Consider the following 22,144-nt stretch of genomic DNA (forward strand, 5'->3'; position numbering starts at 1 on the left):
CTTAGCACCTTTGCCGATGTAGTCTATTTATTTATCTATCTACCTTATCTAATCATGTTCCCTGTTCAGTTTTCGTGCAAACTTGCTGACTCTCTACTACTTTTTTTTCTTGATATTCCTATCTTCACTTATAAATAGCAGATCAATTGCGACAGTTCACGAGCTGTGTGATGGCCACATGTCTCAGATTCTTTACTTTGTTTGTTAAAACAATTCTCAGTAAGTCTATTTAGAAAGATAAGATTGAGCTGTTAATGTAGAAAATTAGTTGAGGGATTGGTAGCTGGAACCTAAAGAATTACTCAATGATGTTCTTGTGTAATGACCTCCATTTTAATATACCGTACATTGCCAGATATAAAGCCAGTGTTCATCAGGGGTCATCCTTAGGTCCCGATTACTTGACACATAGCAGAAAACTGTGTTAACTGAGAAATGGAATTTTAAATATAAGATAATTAAATATATTAAAATTAAATAATAAAGATAATACAAATTTGATGCCAATTTGTGTAAAAAAATTAGCAGGTGAATTTGAGCACGAATTGCCCATCGCCATTTGCACACACATGACCTCAACTGTGACCGAGCAAGCTTCCCCCTAGTACACTGTAGCTATCCCTTCGCATGGTATAGTGCAACCAATTAGGAAGGACTATCTCAGCCTCTATAAAAGCTGTGGCATGGAATGGAGCAGCCATTTTATGATGATTTAGGACAGTTAGAGGATATTAGAGCTCACAGATCAGCAACAGAGATAAGAAGCAAAAGCCCTAAAACATTGGACAAATACTCCAGACAGTAATGTATTGTACAACTGTAGCAGTGAATATGATGAATGTAGCAGTCTGTGAATAATACAGATTCAATTAATAGAGGAAGACCAAGAAAGGAGATGTGCCAACAGTAATGCCAGACTCAGTGTGATTGATCAGTGATAAAATGTAGCAGACATCTGTCCTGCTGCATTTAAATTACAATTGCGTTATTTTCATCTGAATTCAGTATTAACCAGAGATGGTGTGCTTTCTTTCTTGCCAAAAATGACAAGTGACTATCCTGAATTTTTGCATTCCTTTTGAAAGCCTTTTTGTTAAAGTGAACGTGTCGCAAAAAAAATGTTTGCACATCTTTTTAAACAGTCAAATTTTACATCCGTACACAGCACAACAATACAGGGCCCCGTTGAAGGTGCTGGCATTTTGCATGTGTACCTACCTAGCATTTCCTGTTTTTTATTATTCCTTTTATTATTATTACATTTTGTAAAAAAGAAAAATATTTTTTTCTTTAAAAGGAGCTATCTACCTGTGCATATCTGTTTTTTTGCAAGCTTGTTTTGCTAGCTCAAATTGATAACTATACATAAAACTTCTATACTGTGTCTTTCTGCTATATATTGTTTGTTTTTGTATATGTAACTACCTAGCTAGCATTTCTTGTGATGTTGTTTTGGCAACAGTTGAATAACTGGGATTGAAAAAAATGTCAAAAGTTAAAGTATTTTACATAATGTGTGATAAACAAAAATGGCAATGGATGGGTATTATAAAAGAAACCCAATATCATTGCTAAGGATGTCAGAGCTGCTAACAGATGCAGTAGCATCACGAATACTGGCACCAGCAAGCCGGACAGTAGTATTGTGAAAAGTAGGCAACAGTTGGCCTCCTTTGCCTCTGGCAAGCATATTAGTGGGAAGGAAGCAGAGGACGGTATGGAATTAATGGCTCATCACTTGTCCTAGTCGCAGTAGGATGATGTTACCTCTGACAGTGGCACCATCAGTTTGAGTCAGTATTCTGCACAGAAGGGTCGGTCTGCCTGATCACAAATCACTAAGAGGTATCATTTTAGGACCGTTTTTTAAATAAAAAATATATATGTAAAGTCTCGTTTTTAAATGGGCTCTTGGCTACTACCAGGCTACCATCCATTTCTATGGTGAGGTCACTTTGACATTACTGAGGTTGGATTACAGAGCTCAAAAGTGGTTGTATACAGTCCTAGGAGACCACGGAGTGTTACACATCAGTTCAAGGCAATTGGAGGCTTTGCAGTTTTGAAATTCATAGCAAATCAGTTTGCTTCAAATCAAATTTTATTATCCCTATTAAATAATACACAGCAAATGTCCTCTTCTTACCAGAAACCTGCTTTCTCTTACAGGTTACCCCAAGCCAACTAGGGACACAAAAGGTAAAAATTCTAGTTTTTATCATTTCTTAATTATGTGAAATGCATAGGTCTATAGGTCAACCTCATGGGGTCCCATTACAATTTTTACTCTTTCGCGTCTTTGTTTTCAAACCGGTTAAAAACATTTACTGGCTTGTCTGAAATAACATACACATGACTGATATTACTTGATGCAAGGGCTTATGCATAATAATGAACACAGACTAAACTGATTTGGTAGATAATGCCAGTTGGGTTGTTTTCTTTCTCTAGAAAATTTCAATGTGTATGGTTGCTATGGGAAAACATAATTTTTTTATTTTTTTAATATTTTTGCATGTGGCTAGTGATGTTTTATACTTTTCTAATCTAGAATTCATTGAAATACAAGCTTTTTGTGCTCATATTTGTTCACTTTATCTGTGATCTAAGAATCTAAGAATATGGGATTATCTAGCCTTGGATAAGGGCATCGCTCCAAATTATATTTTTTTCATTTGCTTGTATAACACAAGCCTATTTCGCAGCACTGCATAAAGATTGTCACCCTTCATCAGTCCTTGTCCCCAAGAGGCACACAATCTAATTTCCCTGTCTCAAACAGACTGGTTAGCATCCTATGAAATTAGTCTTGTTATCAAATAATTTTGTAGTGTGGGAGACAACGGCTGAAAATAGCACAGAATATATAAACTCCAAGCAAATTTTGCTATTGGTTAAGTTTGAATCCAGGACTTCTGGATAACAATGCTAACCACTGGGCCACCATGATAGCATAATAAAAAAACAAACAAACTGAAGCTAAACTTATTTAATCCTTTTTTATATAAAGTAAAGGAAGTCTTGAACAAGTTTCAGAAGTTTGACTTGATTTACACTACTCAACCGGTATCATTAGTCAACAACATGTTTGAAGATCGGCAGTGATTTAATGGCCTGTTTCGCACTTCAGTTTTTCACAATCAGTCAAGATCCGCCGATTTGCCAAAAAAACGGATCCGCCATTTTTATTGGCGGATCCGTTTTTTTCCCCATTGACTTTCATTATCGGTGGATTTTGACCGATGATCGTCCGTTGCGTCCGTATTTGTGCGGATCCGCCAAAATTTTGGCGTCCGCTGAGATCACCGAACGGACCAAGCAACTTTTTTTGCTGTCCGGATCCGCATTTTCCCCTTTTAACCCTGAATCAAGTCTCGCTGCTGGATGAAAATATTCTCTCTCTCTCTTCCATTCCTCACCCGATCTCCAGCCCCATCTTCCAAGTCCCACATCGCGCGATCTTCCACGTCTCACATCGCGCGATCGCTGCTCACCCACATCCCGCGAGATGATCACTCACCGCAGATGCCCACTCTCTTCCGGATACCACTACATCCGCCGGTATTAATTTTTTATTTTTTTTTATTTTTCCCAGGCGCGGTTCCTTTAAATTTTTACCATCGGCGGATCCATACATCCGCCAATCCGCTGACTCCCGTTTCTGTCAGTCCGCCTGCGGATCCGTTTTCCGCTATTTTGGCGGATATAGACTGACAGAAAAAACTGATGTCTGAAACAGGCCTTAGACATGCAGACGGGGATCACAATTAATATGCCCGCAGAATAATCTGTTATAGATCGTTCTGTGTACATAGGCACTTGTTGTCCTCAGCAGCACATGTACTGGTCACGCAGGATGATATGCTGCCAAGAATTATGATTTTTTTATGCAAAACAAACCAACAGGTTTCACCCAGAAAATGAGCAAAACACAATTATTGTTTATGACAATCTTGCGGTGTAAATGCACCCTTATTCCTCAGATGTGCAAGGTGCCTATACATGTGCAATAGATGTGGTTGTCCCACGGGCTCCATCATGCATTATAACACGTAAAATCGATATAATCATTAATCACTCTCTAACCATACTACTTTTCCAATGGTGAAACTTACACCGACTAAAAGAAAACAATTAATCTCTTAGAAATGTTCAACATCCTTCACTTTTTCGGTGACGGCATGGTTGCATATTTATTTAACTTTACGGTCAGAGAGCTTACCTCTATAGTCACATGTGTAGGCTGTCATCCTATATAAAGCAGAGCATTTCTCAGAATAGCTGTGAAGGATTTTGCCAACATTTATCCAAATGCAGCATTTAAATAGCGATGAATTATTTATTCACAATATCATAGAACAATACTACCATTTTATTTTATTCCCATAGTGAAATTTTTTTTTCTTTCAATATTCCTGTTTGCTAATTGAAATCGGTTAATGGTGTTATCCAAGAATATATTATTTTTCTACCTGTAGCTTAAAGGGGTTGTCTGGCCTTTGAGTACAAATCTGTAGTGACTCTATGTGACTGCAGACTTGTGAATTCTTGAGAATCATGAGGATTCTTTGGTTTTTGGGAGCAGGTGGTCATGTGACCGCAAGTATGTGATTTGCATACTGGCGGACACATTCTGACTAGAGGTGTCCGGCTTCACCTAATGCACTTGCATTGAGCGAGCCCATGCATGTGTAGTTGGCACATGACCGTTTTATGCAAATAACATATTTGCGGTTACGTGCCCGGCATCGGAGAATCCTTGCGCTGTGAGGATTCACCAGTCTACAATCGTATAGAGTCACTGTAGACTTGTACCCTTAGGTCAGACAGCCTCTTTAATGACTTTATATAAATAACCCAACTGTACCTTACGATATTCTCTGGCTAAATTCTGACATCAGTTTCTGACTCCAGCTCTCTCTGTAACAGTGTCTCTGCTCAATGAGAAACGGTGATCTATCTGGTCCATTAGTAATGCCAATGTGACCACTGTAGACTATAGTTCCCTCAATCACCTTGCGTTCTTCCCCTTACACAAATTGTTCCAGTTACTCCTCCAACCGCTCTGTGATCTGCCATTGGCAAAGGGAAGCGGGAGCTGACGAATGGAGCCACGGTGCTGTACATAGTTAGATCAATAAATACAATTTTTTGTTTTTGCACTTCAGTTATTTCCTCCTCATTTTGTCAAGAGGTGTAACTTATTTTTCCCATCTATAAAGAAATTTGAGGGCTTGTTGAGTTGAAGTTTTGAATGACATTTATTTTAACATCTTACCAGGTAAATATTACCAGGTAACATGATGCTCCAGGTCTTTACTATTATGGTGATAACATTTTGGGGTACGTACATTTTGATTCACTGTGTGGGGAAAATACATGTATATCTTAATAGTTCAGGTGAGTATGCATGCAGCAATACCAGATATGTTGAATATTTTGTTTTTCACGCTTTGGAATTTGTATTTGGGCAAAAGGGAGCAATTTAAACTTGTATGTATTTTTAAATTTTTTTGGTTAATATTTTTAACATTTTTAATTCGTCCATTTAGGGGACTTGAACCTGTGCTTGATCACCCATACTGTACACTGTAATACTATGGTATTGCAGTTCATTATGAAATCAGGTCTCATATGACATCGTCAGGCTGAACGTAGTAAGAGAATTCACATAGCAGGCAAAGAAGCCTTCAAAAATGTCTCTGCCTCCATGGTAGCCGATTGGCACCCCTCGATCATGTCGCTTGTGATGCTAGTAGCCGTCTGCAGTGACGGCTGTCATTTTGAAGACTGTGTTACATGAGGCTTTAATCTGATGCGATTGGAAATCGCTCTGATCATATTGATTTGATGTAGATTTCTCATTTCTTCATCCGCTTTGCATTTTGTTAATTGATAAAAATAAATTATTAACACTTCTATTTTTAATGCTTTTTTACTTTTCAGCATATTGTCCACACCTGCCTAAAACTTTTGCACAGTACTGTAATTTTATGGATTTCTTGTTTTCTTAAACATATGATTATTTTAGAAATTTTACTGCAAAAGGGCTAAATCTGAATATTTACACTATATATATTTTTTACTTTTCAGGTCAAATCTCAATCAATACATTTTCAGAATCCAGTGGTAATTCCTTTTTATCTGATAACCATAAATGACTTGAGAATCAGTTTGGTGCAATATGATCTAACTTTCCTTTCTACAAATGATGTGCTAATAATCACTTTTCTGTCCTACTACTCAGAAAGGGCCGTTTCTTCATCAGTATAATACAGTGTTGGCTTTACTCCTTAGCGCCACGAGATTCATGTATTTCTAGTGTCTTTCGTGGTGAGCTAACATAACTTTACATGGAGTTGTTTTGCTATGGACCACAACAAGTCTTTGTATGGTCTTATTGAACCCAGCTGGAAAGCCCTTTGTGGGATTAATTATCGGAGATGATGTGAGCTTCCTGTTTTTCATAACACTTGCCAGGTCAAAAACCTCTGTCACAAACATATCACAATACCCACATATGTATTGCTTTCAGACCGCTTGTAGTATTTTATCATTGCCATACATCACGCCTTGTTTTCCACTGGCTTTCAAGGAGTTTTGGAATTGTAAACTTTAGGTCAGTAGCATACAGCTCACTACAGAAATATCATATACCGGTAATCCCAGTCCAGATAGAATGCATGTAATAAAATATTTACCAACGAAAGCCTCTTCAAGAACTTTAATATATATTAAATGGAGTGTTCAGTCAAAGCGAATATCAATATATTATTATGTCGTACAGATTCATTTTATGACAATTTGAGTACCTTTGCTTTTACCCAAAACTAGAAAAAAAGGCATGATTTGGTTATCCTCATCCCCAAAAACTGCTTTGGGTGCACATGCCAATCTAATCTGTCCAGGAATAGTTCTGATGCTGTGTAACTTGCCAATCACTCCTTTGCAGTCTGTGTTTTTTCTTTATCCGCACTTCTTTATCAGCACATCATTCTGTCAGCACTGTTAGAGCTGGAACTTCCATTCCTACACTTCTCCTGCCATTGTCAAATGTTTTGCCAGCCCTAAACTGAAAGCCCACCGCTCTGTTATACTTGTAGGCAGTTTGAAACATAGGAGCGCGAGAACAGAAAGACTAATTCCACCACCACTTCCTGTAATCCGTATCGGCATCTCTTGCTAGAGATGGATTACACTTGGCCATAAGTTTGGAGTATTTTTTTTTGCATAAGACAAGGGTTATCTCATGTGTAGGGGGTCTTTAGTGTCTCAGAGTGATTCTCCATCTGTATCTGTATTCATATATCAGCCTGCAGGCTGCAAACACTGAGAACCCGTCAGCAGTTAGGGTACCGTTACACTAAGCGACACACCAGCGGTCCCGACAACGATACGACCTGGTAAGGATCGCTGGTGCGTCGCTACATGGTCGCTAGTAAGCTGCCAAACAGTCAGATTTACCCAACGATGCAGCAACGATCCAGTGATCCGTATAACCACCTCGGCGGTCGTTAGGACCTTGTCACACAGCAGCGATTCTGACGACTCCCTCCTGCGTCCATGATTTCTGAGTCGCTAATGAGGTCGCTCGTCGGTGTCAAACACAGAGATGCGTGCTGGCCAGCGGGACACCAGCGATCAAAAAATGTCCCAGGACATTCGAGCACAATCAGCGACATCGCAGTGGGAGCCTGGTCGCTGCTATGTGTCACACGTAACGAGATCGCTAGCAAGGTAGCTGTTGCGTAACAAAATCGGTGACGCTTCAGCGATCTCACTAGCAATCTCGCTATGTGAGACGGGGCCTTTATGGGGTTAAGAGTATGTAGATTGAGCTATAATGCAATGCAGTGTGAAGAGACCGTGATCACACAGCAGGTGGGGGGGACGTATTGGCAGTTCATGAAGACCCTGATTTATCAATCAGTTTCCACCACAATTCTCGTGTAAAACTGTTTCAAATTTTGCCAGATTTTCTCACAGCTCATAGTTGCACAAAAATGTTGCGACTTTTTTTGCAGTTTAACACAAGTCCTGGCCAGCTACACCCACTTTTTAAAACTCGGTAGAGTTTGGCAAAGAGGGGGCGCCACTCAGCACATCCAATATATTCATGAACAGTTACACCACAATGGTACCGTATATTCCAATAGATTTGGTGTGTCTTAGTCCCAGCGCATCCTTTATCAAGACTGGTGTGCAAAATGGATCTTTTTACAGGTGTGGCTCTCTATAACCCATCTAGAGATGACAATGAAGGTTCAGATCTACAATGTTCAGAAGCCTTACGCCACTAGAGATCATTTAAAGGTTCCGTTGACTTGATGAAAGTTTTTGTAGGATTTCTAAATTTAATATGTGAGATATTGAAATACTCTACATGCCTCTGACTGTTTATTTTTGCTTTGTTAAGGAGCAAGTGCTACAACTGTACAGATATCCTTCTCTGCTGGACTGGCTGGAAAATTAGGCAATTTTGAAGTCGGCCTCATTCCCTTTAATAACGTCCTGGTTAATGATGGCGAGCATTATAATCCTGAGACAGGTAACATTCTGGAACAAGACGTATAAAGTTTATATGGGCACTATATGAGATGAAATTGTAGCACAATATTCTTTTACACAGTTCTGCAAGACATTTATCACCAATATCCCCACATAAACACACAGGACTGTAAAACAAGATGGTGACGTTTGCAGCTTTGGGATATAATCACACGCTGCAGATTTATTGTAGAAACTTCTTTGAGACTGTATTCAGTGCCATATATGTGAATGGAGCTGTTGCTGCAGAAGGAGCATGGTTTTCTGCCAGCTCCGTCCAGATGACTGGAACAGTCTCAAAAAATTCTCCAACTAATTTGCCTTGTGTAAATATACACTTAGGCTTGGTTACAGTCTGCATTGAACTTTGCATAATTTTTGGGTCCCTACTGCTATAATAGTGATCTTTTCTACTTTTTAGAATCTTGATGGAAATAATTTTTCAGATCTCAATACAGGCAGTCCCTGGGTTTATTTACAGTAATTTGGATGTTGGAAAAGGGTCTGCAAACAAAAACAAAAACCAAAACAATTTGTCACCGCTGACCTCTACTGCCACCCCGCCATTACGTCCCCTTCTTTCCACCATAAGCGACCTCATTTTATGACCCATAATGATCTCTATGGCCTGGACACAGTCACAACCTCTGGCCGATAGTGGAGAGGCCATAGATGTGGCATGCATCAGAGGAAAAAAAAAGATCGGACAGCAAGCAGCAGGGCAGCCGGGGATCTGAGCGATTAGTTGAGTATTAGGGGTTTTTTTATATCTTATATTTATAACTTGTCGTCGTACGCAAGTCAGTTATTCATAAGCTGAGGATTGCCTGTATAACAAGATAAATGACATTGATATGGCTAGATCTTATAAGTTCTGACCTTTCGGCTCTATGGTTCCTTGCAGTTTCTATGTGGCTTGTCATTGTGCTGTTCCACTGGATGTATTATGATCACAAGACCTTGTGGTCCTGAAGACCTTCCAGTGGCATTTGGCAGACTGGGCTGTCGATGTTGTATCTTTGTAGCTTCCTGCAGGATAGGCATTGTTGGCTAGGGTCCTAAAGATATATTACAGCTCAGCTGTTGTTTTCTCTAGCTTTGCTCAGGGATCTAAAATAATTTTTATAGAACTTACACTGTGTGCACAATTTTTAGGAAAGTGAGTATTTTGACCATATCATCATTTTTATGCAGATTTTCCAACTCCAAGCTGTATAAATCTGAATGCTTGTTGGATGAAGCAGATCAGGTGATGTGTATTTGTGTAATGAGGGAGTTGCCTAAGGATATCAATGCCCTTTATCAAGGTGCATCAAATTAAAGGGAATCTGTCACCTATTTTTTCGCATATAAGCTGCAGCCACCGCCTTGAGAGGCTTATCTACAGCATTCTATAATGCTGTAGATAAGCCCCTGATGTAACCTGAAAGATAAGAAAAACGAGCTATATTATACTCACCCGGGGGGCAGTCCAGTTCAATGGGTGTTGCGGTCCGGTCCGGCGCCTCTAATCTTCATGCGATGACGTCCTCTTCCTTGCTGCCTGTCACGGGTCCTGCGCAGGCGTACTTTATCTGCCCTGTTGAGGGCAGAGCAAAGTACTGCAGTACGCAGGCACCGGGAAAGGTCAGAGAGGTCCATCTCCTGCGCACTGCAGTACTTTGCTCTGCCCGCAACAAGGCAGATAAAGTACACCTGCGCATGAGCTGCGACAGGCGGCAAGGAAGAAGACGTCATCACATGAAGATAGGAGGCACCGGACTGCGACACCCATCGGACCGGACCCCCCCCACGGGTGAGTGTATATAACTAGTGTTTCTTATCTTTCAGGTTGTATCAGGGGCTTATCTACAGCATTACAGAATGCTGTAGATAAGCCCCTGATTGCGGTGGCTGCAGCTTATATACGAAAAAATAGGTGACAGATTCCCTTTAATAGGCAGCTTGCTTTTCTCTGGCAAAATGGGCCAAAACAGAGATTTAACTGACTCTGAAAATTAAAAAAGTGTTACAAGTCTTACAGAGAGATTCAGCACACTTTAAACTGCTAAGATATTAGGGCATGATTACAGAAATATCAAAAGTTTTGTTGTAACTAGTCTACAGGGTCACAAAAAGTGCGAGAAAAGAAAAAAGATGTACAGTAACTTAAGAAAGCTATGAGAAGAATCACACATGAAGCGACCAGGAACCCATTATCCTACAGTGCTGCCTTATTCCAGAATTCCTACCTCGCCAGAGTGCCCAGAAGTGTTCAGTGCTCAGACATGGCCAAGGTAAGCAAGGTTGAAACCCGACCACCACTGAACAAGGCACGTAAAGTGAAACATCAAGACTGAGCAAAGAAATATCTGAAGGCAATTTTATCAAAGGTTTAGTAGACTGATGAGATGAGAGTAACATTGATGAACCAGATTGATGGGCCTGTGGCTGGATCAGAAAGGAGCTCAGACCTCCACTTCAACTCATACACCAGCAAGATGGAGGTGTGGCACTGCTATGGATTGGTATTTTTAAAGATGAGCTAGTTGAACCTTTTCAGGTTGAAGGACTCAAAATCAACTCCCAAACCTACTGCCAATTTTTAGAAGTCACTAAAAGAGGAAAGAATAATGGCATGGCTCCCTTCACCTGACCTAAACCCTATTGAGAACTTGTGAGCCCTTCTTACACGGGAGATTTACAGTGAATGAAAAAAGTACACCTCTCTGAACAGTGTCTGGGAGGATGTGATTTGTGCTGCCTAAACTTTAATTGTCAATAGATTAAGAAACTAACAGACTCCAGAAATGGGAGGCTTATGCCTGTTGTTAAAAAGAGAGGCAATATTGATCACTTATATATTTTTAAAGTGTCAGAAATTGAGAATCGCTTACTGCAGTACGCTGACCTGATTCATTAAGCTGCATACACCACTTAATGAATCAGACATTTCTGATACTTCACGTGTGCCGTAGCCAGAAATGTACGCCAGCAATTACTGGAGTAAGTTACGCCACTTTAGTGTTGTAACTAATGGTGAACTTCACGGGAAGGCTTGACGATTCCCTGTTCCGCCTATGTCCTTCGGCACTGGAGTGTAAACGCCAAAAGTCGTGATATTTTTGCACAACTGCTGAGTTGCGCAAAAATAACGCAAATTATTAAGGTGTTTTTGCCAGATGTCTGGGGTAAGCACTTTAATGAGTTGGCATCTTTGAGTTGCTTGGTTATTATTCTCATTTTAACAGATGAAAATAAACAATTGAGATGGGAAAATGTATGTTTCTCATTTAGTTGTATAATAATTCTCCTAGCTAATAGTTACCCAGCAATTAACTTCACTTTTACTTTCTTAAATATTCAGGTTTCAGGTGTTAGATTGACTGATAGCACTGTGGTTGTTCAACAATAGCATTAATAATCAAAAATGCAAATTGCCTAATAATTGTGCACACAAGTTAGGTATCATAGAGAAGATTCACTTTCCAGGTTGTCCCCTCCTTTGGACATAGTTGCTACAAGGACAAATCTGAGTATTGTAGAACTCACGGTGACTGTGTAAACCATGGTCATCCTTTCATTAGATATTACATTTCTCCTGCAGCTTCGATGTATGGAAAATGTTTTCCACCTGCAGCTTCATGGACAGAAATCCTCCTCGCTTCTGCATATATTATATTTTGAGGTAGTGCTACTTCTGTTCACTCGTCCTTGATTCAGTTTTTAATTTCTTGTGGTTCATATCCTAAAATTATAGACTATTATAAAATGGTTACAAGCTGTACTAGAGGTCTGATCTGCCACACATATATTATGCATATCGGTCGAAATTCTGTTGGTATAACTTCATAAATGTAACTAGCTGTGACCACTGCACCTCGTTGTAACGCTCAAAGGCAAAAATCAAAAGCCTCTTAGGGGAACAAAAACAATTTTGCAACTGTTTGAGGAATCTGGTACAGATCCCTGGTGACCATTTCCACCAGATATGTATCAGTCCAGATGTGTCCAGAGGGCTTTTTCTGAATGGTATATTGTATAATAGGGATGTGAGAGCTGCTTCTGGACTTCATCATTCCTAATATTCTATTCAAGTGTCAAGACCTCCTGACTTTTTAATTAATGGTTGTTTTTTGTTACATTATTACATTTTGCTTTCCCTGTTAAATTCCACGCACCGAACTCTTTCTGAAATGTGACATTTTGTGTAAGGATACAATATGCTAAAGACATAAGGTTGCAATCTCTGTTGAAAACCCTGCAGGTTTAATAGTTGGAGAAACATATTTTATTGGGCTTGATTCTAGTTAAAATTGCTAACTTTCCCGCTAATGTGGTCCTTCATCTGTCTGAAATGGGGGCATGTTTCTTTAGTAGCAAAAGAACACATGCCGTCTCCTGCACTGTTTGTATGGATCACATTAAGTCACAGCTTCGGCCACATGTCCCTAATGACTACAAGGTGCAGCAGGCCCGTGGTTGGGGAACGAAAGTAATGTCAACCATAAATCATCCTGCGGTTCACGTTTGTAGATCAGTGGGTATTCATACAGGCCCGTTAGCGAGCAGTATGACATTACCCATTTTACAGAGACGTGTTTGTGATAGTGAGATACAGACTCTAATGTGAGGGCCATATCATGCCTGACCAGGATGATGGGAGTTGTTACACTGCAGGAATGGTACCTATATAAATGCCTCTAACCGGTCAGTTGCATTACTTCTGAGGCCCATAAATAGGAGTTTCCTGTGGAGTCACTTAGCATCAGTCATTATTACTTCATCTGTGTGAAGTGGGAGTTAGCCATGCTGGAACACTTAACCAGACGCCTGAGCATGAGTCACTGATTATTCCACTGCTTTCCCTCTGACTGTGGCTATATACAGTATGTGTTGCCTCTTACCTTTATTTGCTCATTATGCAGAGTAAATGTGTATAATTCTTCATCAAGAGGCAATGTAAACAGCATGTATGGGTCGTTCACTGATATAAGACATGCCGGGGAAGACTTATCATTCATTTTTATGCATCGCTGATTTACAACTGACGTAAGAGACTCCTGACAACATGTGTCCTGTTCCAGATGTCTCATGGCAGATATTTGCAGAAGCTGCAAGACATCATTATTCAGTGACTCTGCTGATTGCTAGAACGAAGAGGCAACAGTGCAAGGAAAATGTTATGCCACTTCATTTCAGGGATGACAGTCAAACTTTATTTAAAGTCCTCTTGCTGCTCTACAGTAATAAGCTTTTCTTCAGGTAACAGCGCTCCCACAGGCAGGGGGGTAAAATGCTCTGCTCTAATCTTCTGGAGATTGGAGCTGCAGAGCACTATGCCTCTTAACCTATGGTGAGATGCCAAATGCAGGGGAACTGGGACACTAGCATAGCGAAAAATCAGTGATAGAAAGAGTCTTGGATCGTACATCACACGCCAAGACACTGGCTTTTCTTTATAGTGTGACATCACTGTGTGCATTAAGTGCTGTGACATCACTCAGCAATGAAGGTGGTTATGGTGTAGTATTGGCTCTACTATAAGGGTGTGTGTACACGTTGCGGAATCTGCTGCGGAAATTTCCGTGCAAATTTGTATAAATCCGCAGGTCAAAAGACCGCGGTTTATCTACGGATTTATTGCAGATTAGCCTGCGGTTTGACACCTGTCATGGAGCAGGTGCCAAACCGCTGCGGAATCCGCACAAAGAATTGACATGCTGTGGATTTAAATCCGCAGCAAATCCGCGCAGAAAATTCCGCACCGTGGGCACTGCGTTTTTCACTTGACATAGACTAAAAGGGTACTATACAACGCAGCAGAAACTGCTGCGGATCTGCAGGGCCAAATCCGCTGCGGATCCGCAGCAGATTCCGCAACGTGTACACACACCCTAAATTCTGCTTTGAGGCTACATGGTCAATTGTTATACGCCTGACCTGGGGGTGACATATTCACTAGACCACTAAGCCTCCACAGAGTTCCCCTATTTAGACAATAATTGGCTTTCAGAATGGACTTTTCTGTGCTATGGCTCATTATCTCCAGCATGGGCTACACATGGTCACATAGCCACTAAAAAAACCACCCTGAGGTGTTTTATGAAAATTGTAAGGTGACTCAAGACCTTGTCATTACCAACACTGAGGTTCTGGAAATCCTGCAAATTGCTGTGATTCACACAACCAAATGTCACGTGGCCCCGGTCTTACAATCAGGTTGCATCTTGAAGAGACAATTGACTGAGCCTTAAATGTTCCTCAATGAGAAGTACTCAGCTGAAGCTTATATAGTTATGATTTGTTGTCTTAGTTATTTTTATTTCATATAGTATATACACAAATGTTTCATTTTTATGATTTTCCTATTTTAATGTTTAATCTCCTCTCCACAAGGCTTCAGAATAAATCACCTTATCTGATTGCACATGGATCATGTATAGAGCATTTCAGCCCACATGTTTTTCACTGTAGAAAAATAATCCCATGGTTCTTTCCATAGTCAAGTACGGGCCTTATGAAATAAATTTGGTTGGCAGAGAATGCATCTGCAAACTATTTTCTTTCGACGGGCACTTTTGATGAATCATGCCTTAGAATCCTCCATGAGCAATATGATTTCCATACAAAAGATGTTATAAAATAAAGACCTACACATTGATGTTAACCCTTGAAAGCGTAGTGAGACAATTAGGAAAAGACTCCTCTTTTAAACAAAGACAAATTTTAGTCTTTCCTTAAAGTGTAGCTATCATTCGAAATTAGTTTCGATATGCTATAACCCCCTATGCACTCTCTAGATCTCTGCTGTCCACCCAAAAGACTTCTCAGAAGCATGCAGCTCAGCAAACAGAAGTCCTCAGCTCTGGCATGAGTGCAGGAACAGAGCGCAGTGCGGGCTCAATAGAAAGTCTGAGACCTGCTTGTGATTGATACACTCTTCTGAGCCGTCTTTTAGTTAGGGGATCTGCAGAATGTTTAAGAGGTTGCAGCATATCAAGAATAATTTCATATAAGCTTTTTTTTAAGAACATACCGTATAACATAATCAAAATTATTTTTAATTACAGGAAAACTTTACATTGTCTCAAAACCCATGATATCCCAAATAATAGCACAAAATATTAAACATGAAATAATATATACAGCTGACAGATGCCTTGACATATCCAAAGATATCTAAGGCACCATAGAGATCCTTGGAAAACTTCAATCTTTATTCCAAAATATTCACAACTGTGACTGTATTTTAGGCTTCAGAAAGGCCGTTTGGCCAAAACGTTGCTCTATTTTGTCTTCTCACTGCTGTGATTTTATAAATATTCTGGAATAAATATTGGATTTTTGCAAGAATCTCTATGGTGCCTCCAATATCTTTTGCTTTGCAGCTGTTTTTGGACCTAGCAGGAGGCCCTGCTGAGAAACACATACTCATCAATGGTGCATGGGAATTCTATACTGAACTGAGCAGATGCCTCGACATATTTATTTTACTCACTTATTTAGCACCATTAATTCCACAGAACTTTACAGACATTATCATCACTGTCCCCATTGGGGCTCTCAATCTAAATCCCTATCAGTATGTGTTTGGAGTGTGAGAGGAAACTGGAGAACTCGGAGGAAACTCGGGGAGAACATACAAACTCCTTACAGATGTTATCCTTGGTGGGATTTGAACCCAGAACCAAAAAGCTTCAAAGCATCAGTGCTAACCACTGAGTACTTGTTTTTACTGAATGGAGTGACAAAAAATTTGAACTAGTATCATGCAGAAGTTATGGCCATTCAACAAAATTGACACTAAAGTTAAGCAAAATTATTTGCAGCTTCCAGTCCTGTTCTCCATGGCACCCAGACCAGGATAGTTGATGATGTCAGTTGCAAAAGTGTAGCCTGCCCTAGTCTTGCTGCCACAGAGGACCGGAATTGACGCTAGACCAGAGCAGCACGAATCTCCTTGCTCAACTCAGGTGGACACATCTCTATGGTATCCGAATGTATGTCAAACACAGGCATTACTTTTCTTAAACAGAAGCCAAGCAGTAAAGAGATCACTCTGGCCTCAGCATGTAATGTCTTAGAGGTCTGCATTTACCATAGTGATAGCTTTTCAATGTAACTGCCTCTACCATCCAACTCATAGTGTGGGGTTCCAACTTTAGACCCCTTTATGATGTTCATATGCTCTCCTTTTTTACTAGTTTTCTTTTTTATAACTATTTAGTTTATTACTTTTATTCAAGTAAATTAAATGGAAATGTAGTTAAAAAAATATTTTTTGCATGTTGTGTAGCATGAGCTGGTGGTTTGACTCTGCTAGTGAAGACAAATGGGAAGTCATTGGTGACATAATAGCACAAGTGTTAACAGGAAAGGTCAACCACACCATGCCCTAGGGCAACCCAAAAGAGAATGCTGAAATTGGTGTACTGGCTACTTTAAATGTCATGGGCAATAAAACGCCTTCAATATAGATGTTATCTGGTAGTGTTATGTCCAGTTAACTAGAATGTCACAAATTCACACTAATCAGTTCCAGATACCATGAAAACCTAGAGACCCCCTGCTGCGGAGAGAAGGTCTGTCTCTTGTCTAGTGGTATTCTTTTTTCCTGCTTCCAGGGATTTGTTGCTTGTAAATATGATAGAGAAGAAAACGTTTGCATTTCATTTGCACTTACAGATACTTAATAGGCTTTGAAGTATTATGACCATGCAAACTTTTACTGTCACCACTTGGAATTTACCACCATGCTTCTTTCTTTCAGGTATCTTCACTGCTCCCATTGAAGGTCGTTATATGCTCTCTGCGGTCCTTACGCCAGAGCATAACCACTATGTGGAAGCTGTCCTGTTGGTGTCCAATGTCAGTGTGGCACAGCTGGATTCTTCTGGCTATCGACGTGAACTCCTGGAGTTCCACAGGCCTAGCGCCAGTAGGCCAGTTTGTAGCGGGATAGGCACATTCAATCTCATTTTGAACTTGAAACCCCAAGATGAAGTTGCCATTGTCCTGACAGGAGGCAAACTGGCGGATTCAAACTCTGATGAAATGTTCTCCACATTCAGTGGTGTACTGCTATACCCATTCACCCCCCTCAGATAGCCAATTTCCTAATGAAGAGACATTCAGAAGAGACTTTCAGTGGAAGTGAATTTGAAGTGTTAATATATACTATCTAGGAATAAGTCCTTATTGTGAGTGAATGCATAATATATTCCATACCTCGTGGTATGCACACAATATAAGAAATTACTTTTGAATTTCCCCTGACTTATTTCCGTCAGATATTTTCTAAATATTCCTTAAAAATGCATCTTTGTACACTGTTCAGACTTTTATACAATTTTTTTTAAACTTTTTTCACTGAGATGTTCTTTGGAGTATTTTAAGATTTTTTTTTTTATTGTCCTGCGTTTGGTAGGTCAGGACCCATAAATGCATTATTTAATGTTCTGCATGTATCCGATTGGCTTTATTTAAATGTGGTACTTTCAGGATTGTGTATTCTGTAAAATGTCATAAAAAGTAATGAAGAAACTACATGCAGTTAATTATCAGGTGCCTTAGCTCAGTAATGGTCATGATAAGACATGTTAGGATCTTCAAAGTACTGCCCTTGGGGATGTCTTCTATAAGGTGATTGTGTTTTTGTCAATAGGTCACAAGAGCTTTTATGAGAATTTTTGGGAACTTCATCTTAAGGTTGCTTTTAGGAAAGAAGCAAATTATTTTTCCATAGAGTTAGATTTCTATTATTTCCAGTTTTAAAACCGTTGCACAGCTATAAAGGGTGAAGAGATAACAGCAACCTAATGGCAACTGTGTTCTAAATGGCTCATGGTGTGTAGAGGACGTGGTAACATATTTTGCATTAGAGTGCTGTCACCTCAACTTAAACTTCAGAGAAAGGTCAGATTCATACATATGTGAAACGAGGATTATCTTACATCGGAAGACACCGCCTGGCCGCAAGGTCTCTCGATCTGTTTCCTGGGCAGATATGAAGCACTTCGCTCAGGTAAAGGGACCTGACAGTTGGGCCTGGTCTTCCCATGTGAGAACGGTCGGTGTTTAACGGGTGTGTGAAACCAACCTTACTCTCATTTAGATTATTTTATTGAATTGCAGAGGAGTGAAAAGGAAGTCGTGAGCCACAACCTTCCGGTAGTAAAACTTCTTTTTTCAAAAATCTTTAAAACCAATGGATCCTTCCAGACAACCAGGTTAGAAAACTGACATGTTTCTGACAGTAAATGCCCTTAATAGAATCCTATGGTTGTGATGCTCAACTTTCTCTTTACTGCTCCGTTTTGCTGTGCATCATCAGCGGGAATCGCACACATCGGATGCAGGTCTCTCAGCTCTTCAGTACTAGACTAGCGTGTGAGCTTTCACTCCTCCTTTATTGTATTTTGTTATTTGAACAGTTTTTATTCTGGATTTGATACCCAAATTCCCTGTAGATAAACTGAACTAAAGTAACACCATCATAAGGACCTATGGTGCCTGACAAGTTGGGTTCAGTAGACTTTTCAGCGGTCTGTGAAATGCATCTGAAATACAGACTGAGGCCTGAATATCACCCAGCCCATCAGGTTTTATAGATTTCTTTATTTTTGCCATGTGAATTACGGTATTATAACAGAAAGCTGAAGAAATAATTAGATAGGAAACAGTTTTTTTTTCACTGAAGGCACAAATTGTCAATAAACAGTACAATTTTAAAAAGCTGCTTCTCACCACTGGGTAATAGGTTAACACTGCAAAATCACTAAGTACTTTTTTTTATATAAATGGAGTCTGACCTGACACCCCCAAAATGCATATTAAGCAAATTAAACATTTATTTAGGGAATTTAGCTCTATAAAAATCAGAAACTGTTTACTGTTTATATTTGCTGTAATTACCTTTAAAACTTATCTTATTCCATATGCAATTGAAGGTGCTTCGGTGCACCCTTGGTACGACCAAGAGCTCAGTACGCCTTTACGCCTGTTCAGTTTGCATACTGACCAGTTCCCTGATTTTGATTGACAGTGCTTGCTCGGTCAGAGCCCTAACCATTGCACTAAGCATGCATAATGATTATGAAGGAGTCAGCGACACGTACCACAGAGTAAGGGCAGACCACCTTTCATCATTGCTTCCTGACAGCGGCCACTAATCACTACATTCATACACCCATTGACCTATTCTGTGATGCAGTGAAGACAAGAGCAGCGAGTTCGGTATTTGATCTTCTCATCCTCTTCATCCTCTCTGAAGCCGCTCGCTACACTGAGGGGTGGTCAGTGGTCACTGTCAGAAGGTAATGATGAAATGGGTTTATGCCCCTACATTATGTGACTCCTTCACTGTCAGTGTGCATATGAAGCTCCACGGTTACAGTCAGAGGCGTAGCTAGGGTTTTGGTTCAGGGAGGGCGAAACTTCTGAGTGGGCCCCTAACTAGGTAACTTTGATTACAACTCGATGACGCATCCTAATAGTGGATGTAGGAGATGACTGCGCTGTTACTGAAAATAATCCCTATATAAACACCAATATTGATATTACCGCCATATGGTCAGTGGTAAATACCAGTCCTACAAAACATATGTGATTACTGCACAGTTATAGTTGGTGACTTACCGCTGACGATCTTTCTGATGGAATCGTTCACTTTTCACGTCTTTTCCATCTCGCCCAGACCGACATGACAGCTCCTCCAGCCACGACTCTGCTACAGAGAATACAACAATGACATGTTTCACTTCTCATATTCCAGCTCCATCACCATGTATCCTCAACCTGCACAAACCCCTCATCCTGCTGATACCCCAATGCTGAGCCGCTGCTGCTGTATGTGTCCCTATTACTGCACCTGATACCCTCTATATACACACTGCTCTGCTCTGCACCCCCCTATACACACACGGCTCCACTCTGTACACCTTGTACACACGAAGCTCTGTTCTGTACACCTTGTACACACGAAGCTCTGCTCCGTGCACGCCGATACAGTTACAGTAGCGTAGCTCGGTGGCCCCCCTCAGAGTGCGGGGCCCAGGGCCACCGCCCCCTCTGCCCCCCAGGTAGCTACGCTACAGGTTACAGTTCAGGCAGCACTTGCTGTTTCCAAGCAGTCGCTATCCATTTTTATCAAGAGTCAGGGCACTGTTTAGTAAGGAAATTCAGAGATCGTAAAGGTGCATCGAGCACTTGGCCAACGGTGCATCAAAGCCCCCTCATCCGCATATGGAATTAAAAGTAATCACATCAATGAAATATTTATTTTGCATTTTAGAGATGAAAGACTTCCTTTAAGTAAAGGCCATTTATAGGTTCTATAAAATAAATATCAATTCAATCATCGCTGAGTTGCTTACCAATGTGGGTTTCACATACAATAGTTCATTTCTTCACTATTTCATTAGCTCTCTGTGTTTCCCATTAGTTGTCGTTGGTCACACGATATAATTTATAGTATTTTCTATGTATTATTTAGGTGATTTGATTCAGCCCTCCATAAATAAATGTTTACTGTATACAGATGTCAAACATTACTGTAGAGTCATTTTATACTGTATGTGGTCTGGAGGTCTGAAGTATTGACCATTCTTTGCTTTTGCTAATATATGATTTGTTTTTACATTTGTGGTTTGTGTTATTAAATTAATTATGCTAATAATTGAGGAATATTTTATTTAAGTTTTTGAACTTTTTGTACCACCATAGAAACATATTCTGGAAATTTACATTTTGAAATGTGGCCACATTATTTGAGCTAAAAGTATATAAAAAAAAAATTCTAGTGAGCATTGTCAATGGTGTTCTGTGTGTTCATACTTGAGTCTGGGAGGCATGCATTACCCATTTTTATAGTGCACCTGTCCTATTAGTTACTCTTCATATCTGTGAGATTTCTTTTTGCTAACTGCACTAAGTGTTTGTGGCCACTGTAGGACTTATATGATTAGGAAGTATATGCCTGACGGTGGCCCCGGTCTGGATAGATGCAGTGGCATCTATCCGATTCATGGGGAGACAGTGCTACAAAAATATAGTGCATGGTGTACATACATACAGTTGTGTGAAAAACTGTTTTCCCCCTTCCTGATTTCCTTTTCTTTTGCATGTTTGTCACACTGAAATGTTTCAGATCAACAAATAAATTTAAATATTAGGCAAAGATAACACAAAATGTAGTTTTTAAATGAAAATCTTTATTATTAAGAGAAAAAGAAAATCCAGACCTACAAGGCCCTGTGTGAAGAAGTGATTGTCCCCACCCACCCCTTGAAGCATAAATTAACTGTAGTTTATCACATCTTTTGGAAGCTAAGTTCAAATTCCCTAGCCACCCCCAGGCCTGATTACTGCTACACTTGTCTCAATCAAGAAATCACACAAATAGGATCTGCCTGACAAAGTGAAATAGACCAAATGCTCCTCAAAAGCTAGACATTGTGCCACGATCCAAAGAAATTCTGGGACCAATGAGAAACAAATTAATTGAGAACTATCAGTCTGGAGAAGGTTATAAAGCCATTTCTAAAGCTTTGTGACTCCAGCAAAGCACAGTGAGAGACATTATCCACAAATGGCAAAACATGGAACAGTGGTGAAC

The 22,144-nt window shown here is 40.0% G+C and overlaps 1 protein-coding gene across 1 annotated transcript in view; it reads left to right on the top strand.

The window, feature by feature from the left end:
• Positions 1 to 21,332, top strand: part of EMILIN2 (elastin microfibril interfacer 2) — a 91,773-nt gene extending 70,441 nt beyond the window's left edge. Inside the window, exons 6-9 of the mRNA XM_073550887.1 lie at positions 2,170 to 2,199; positions 6,094 to 6,129; positions 8,417 to 8,548; positions 17,300 to 21,332. Coding sequence (XP_073406988.1) covers positions 2,170 to 2,199; positions 6,094 to 6,129; positions 8,417 to 8,548; positions 17,300 to 17,637 — 536 coding nt within the window. The 3' untranslated portion in view covers positions 17,638 to 21,332. The remainder of the gene's footprint in view (positions 1 to 2,169; positions 2,200 to 6,093; positions 6,130 to 8,416; positions 8,549 to 17,299) is intronic.
• Positions 21,333 to 22,144: the final 812 nt, after the last annotated feature.

This window comes from Dendrobates tinctorius, unplaced genomic scaffold, assembly GCF_039654945.1.
Source record: "Dendrobates tinctorius isolate UK_male_01 unplaced genomic scaffold, ASM3965494v1 ptg000171l, whole genome shotgun sequence".
NCBI classification, from domain to species: Eukaryota; Metazoa; Chordata; class Amphibia; order Anura; family Dendrobatidae; genus Dendrobates; species Dendrobates tinctorius.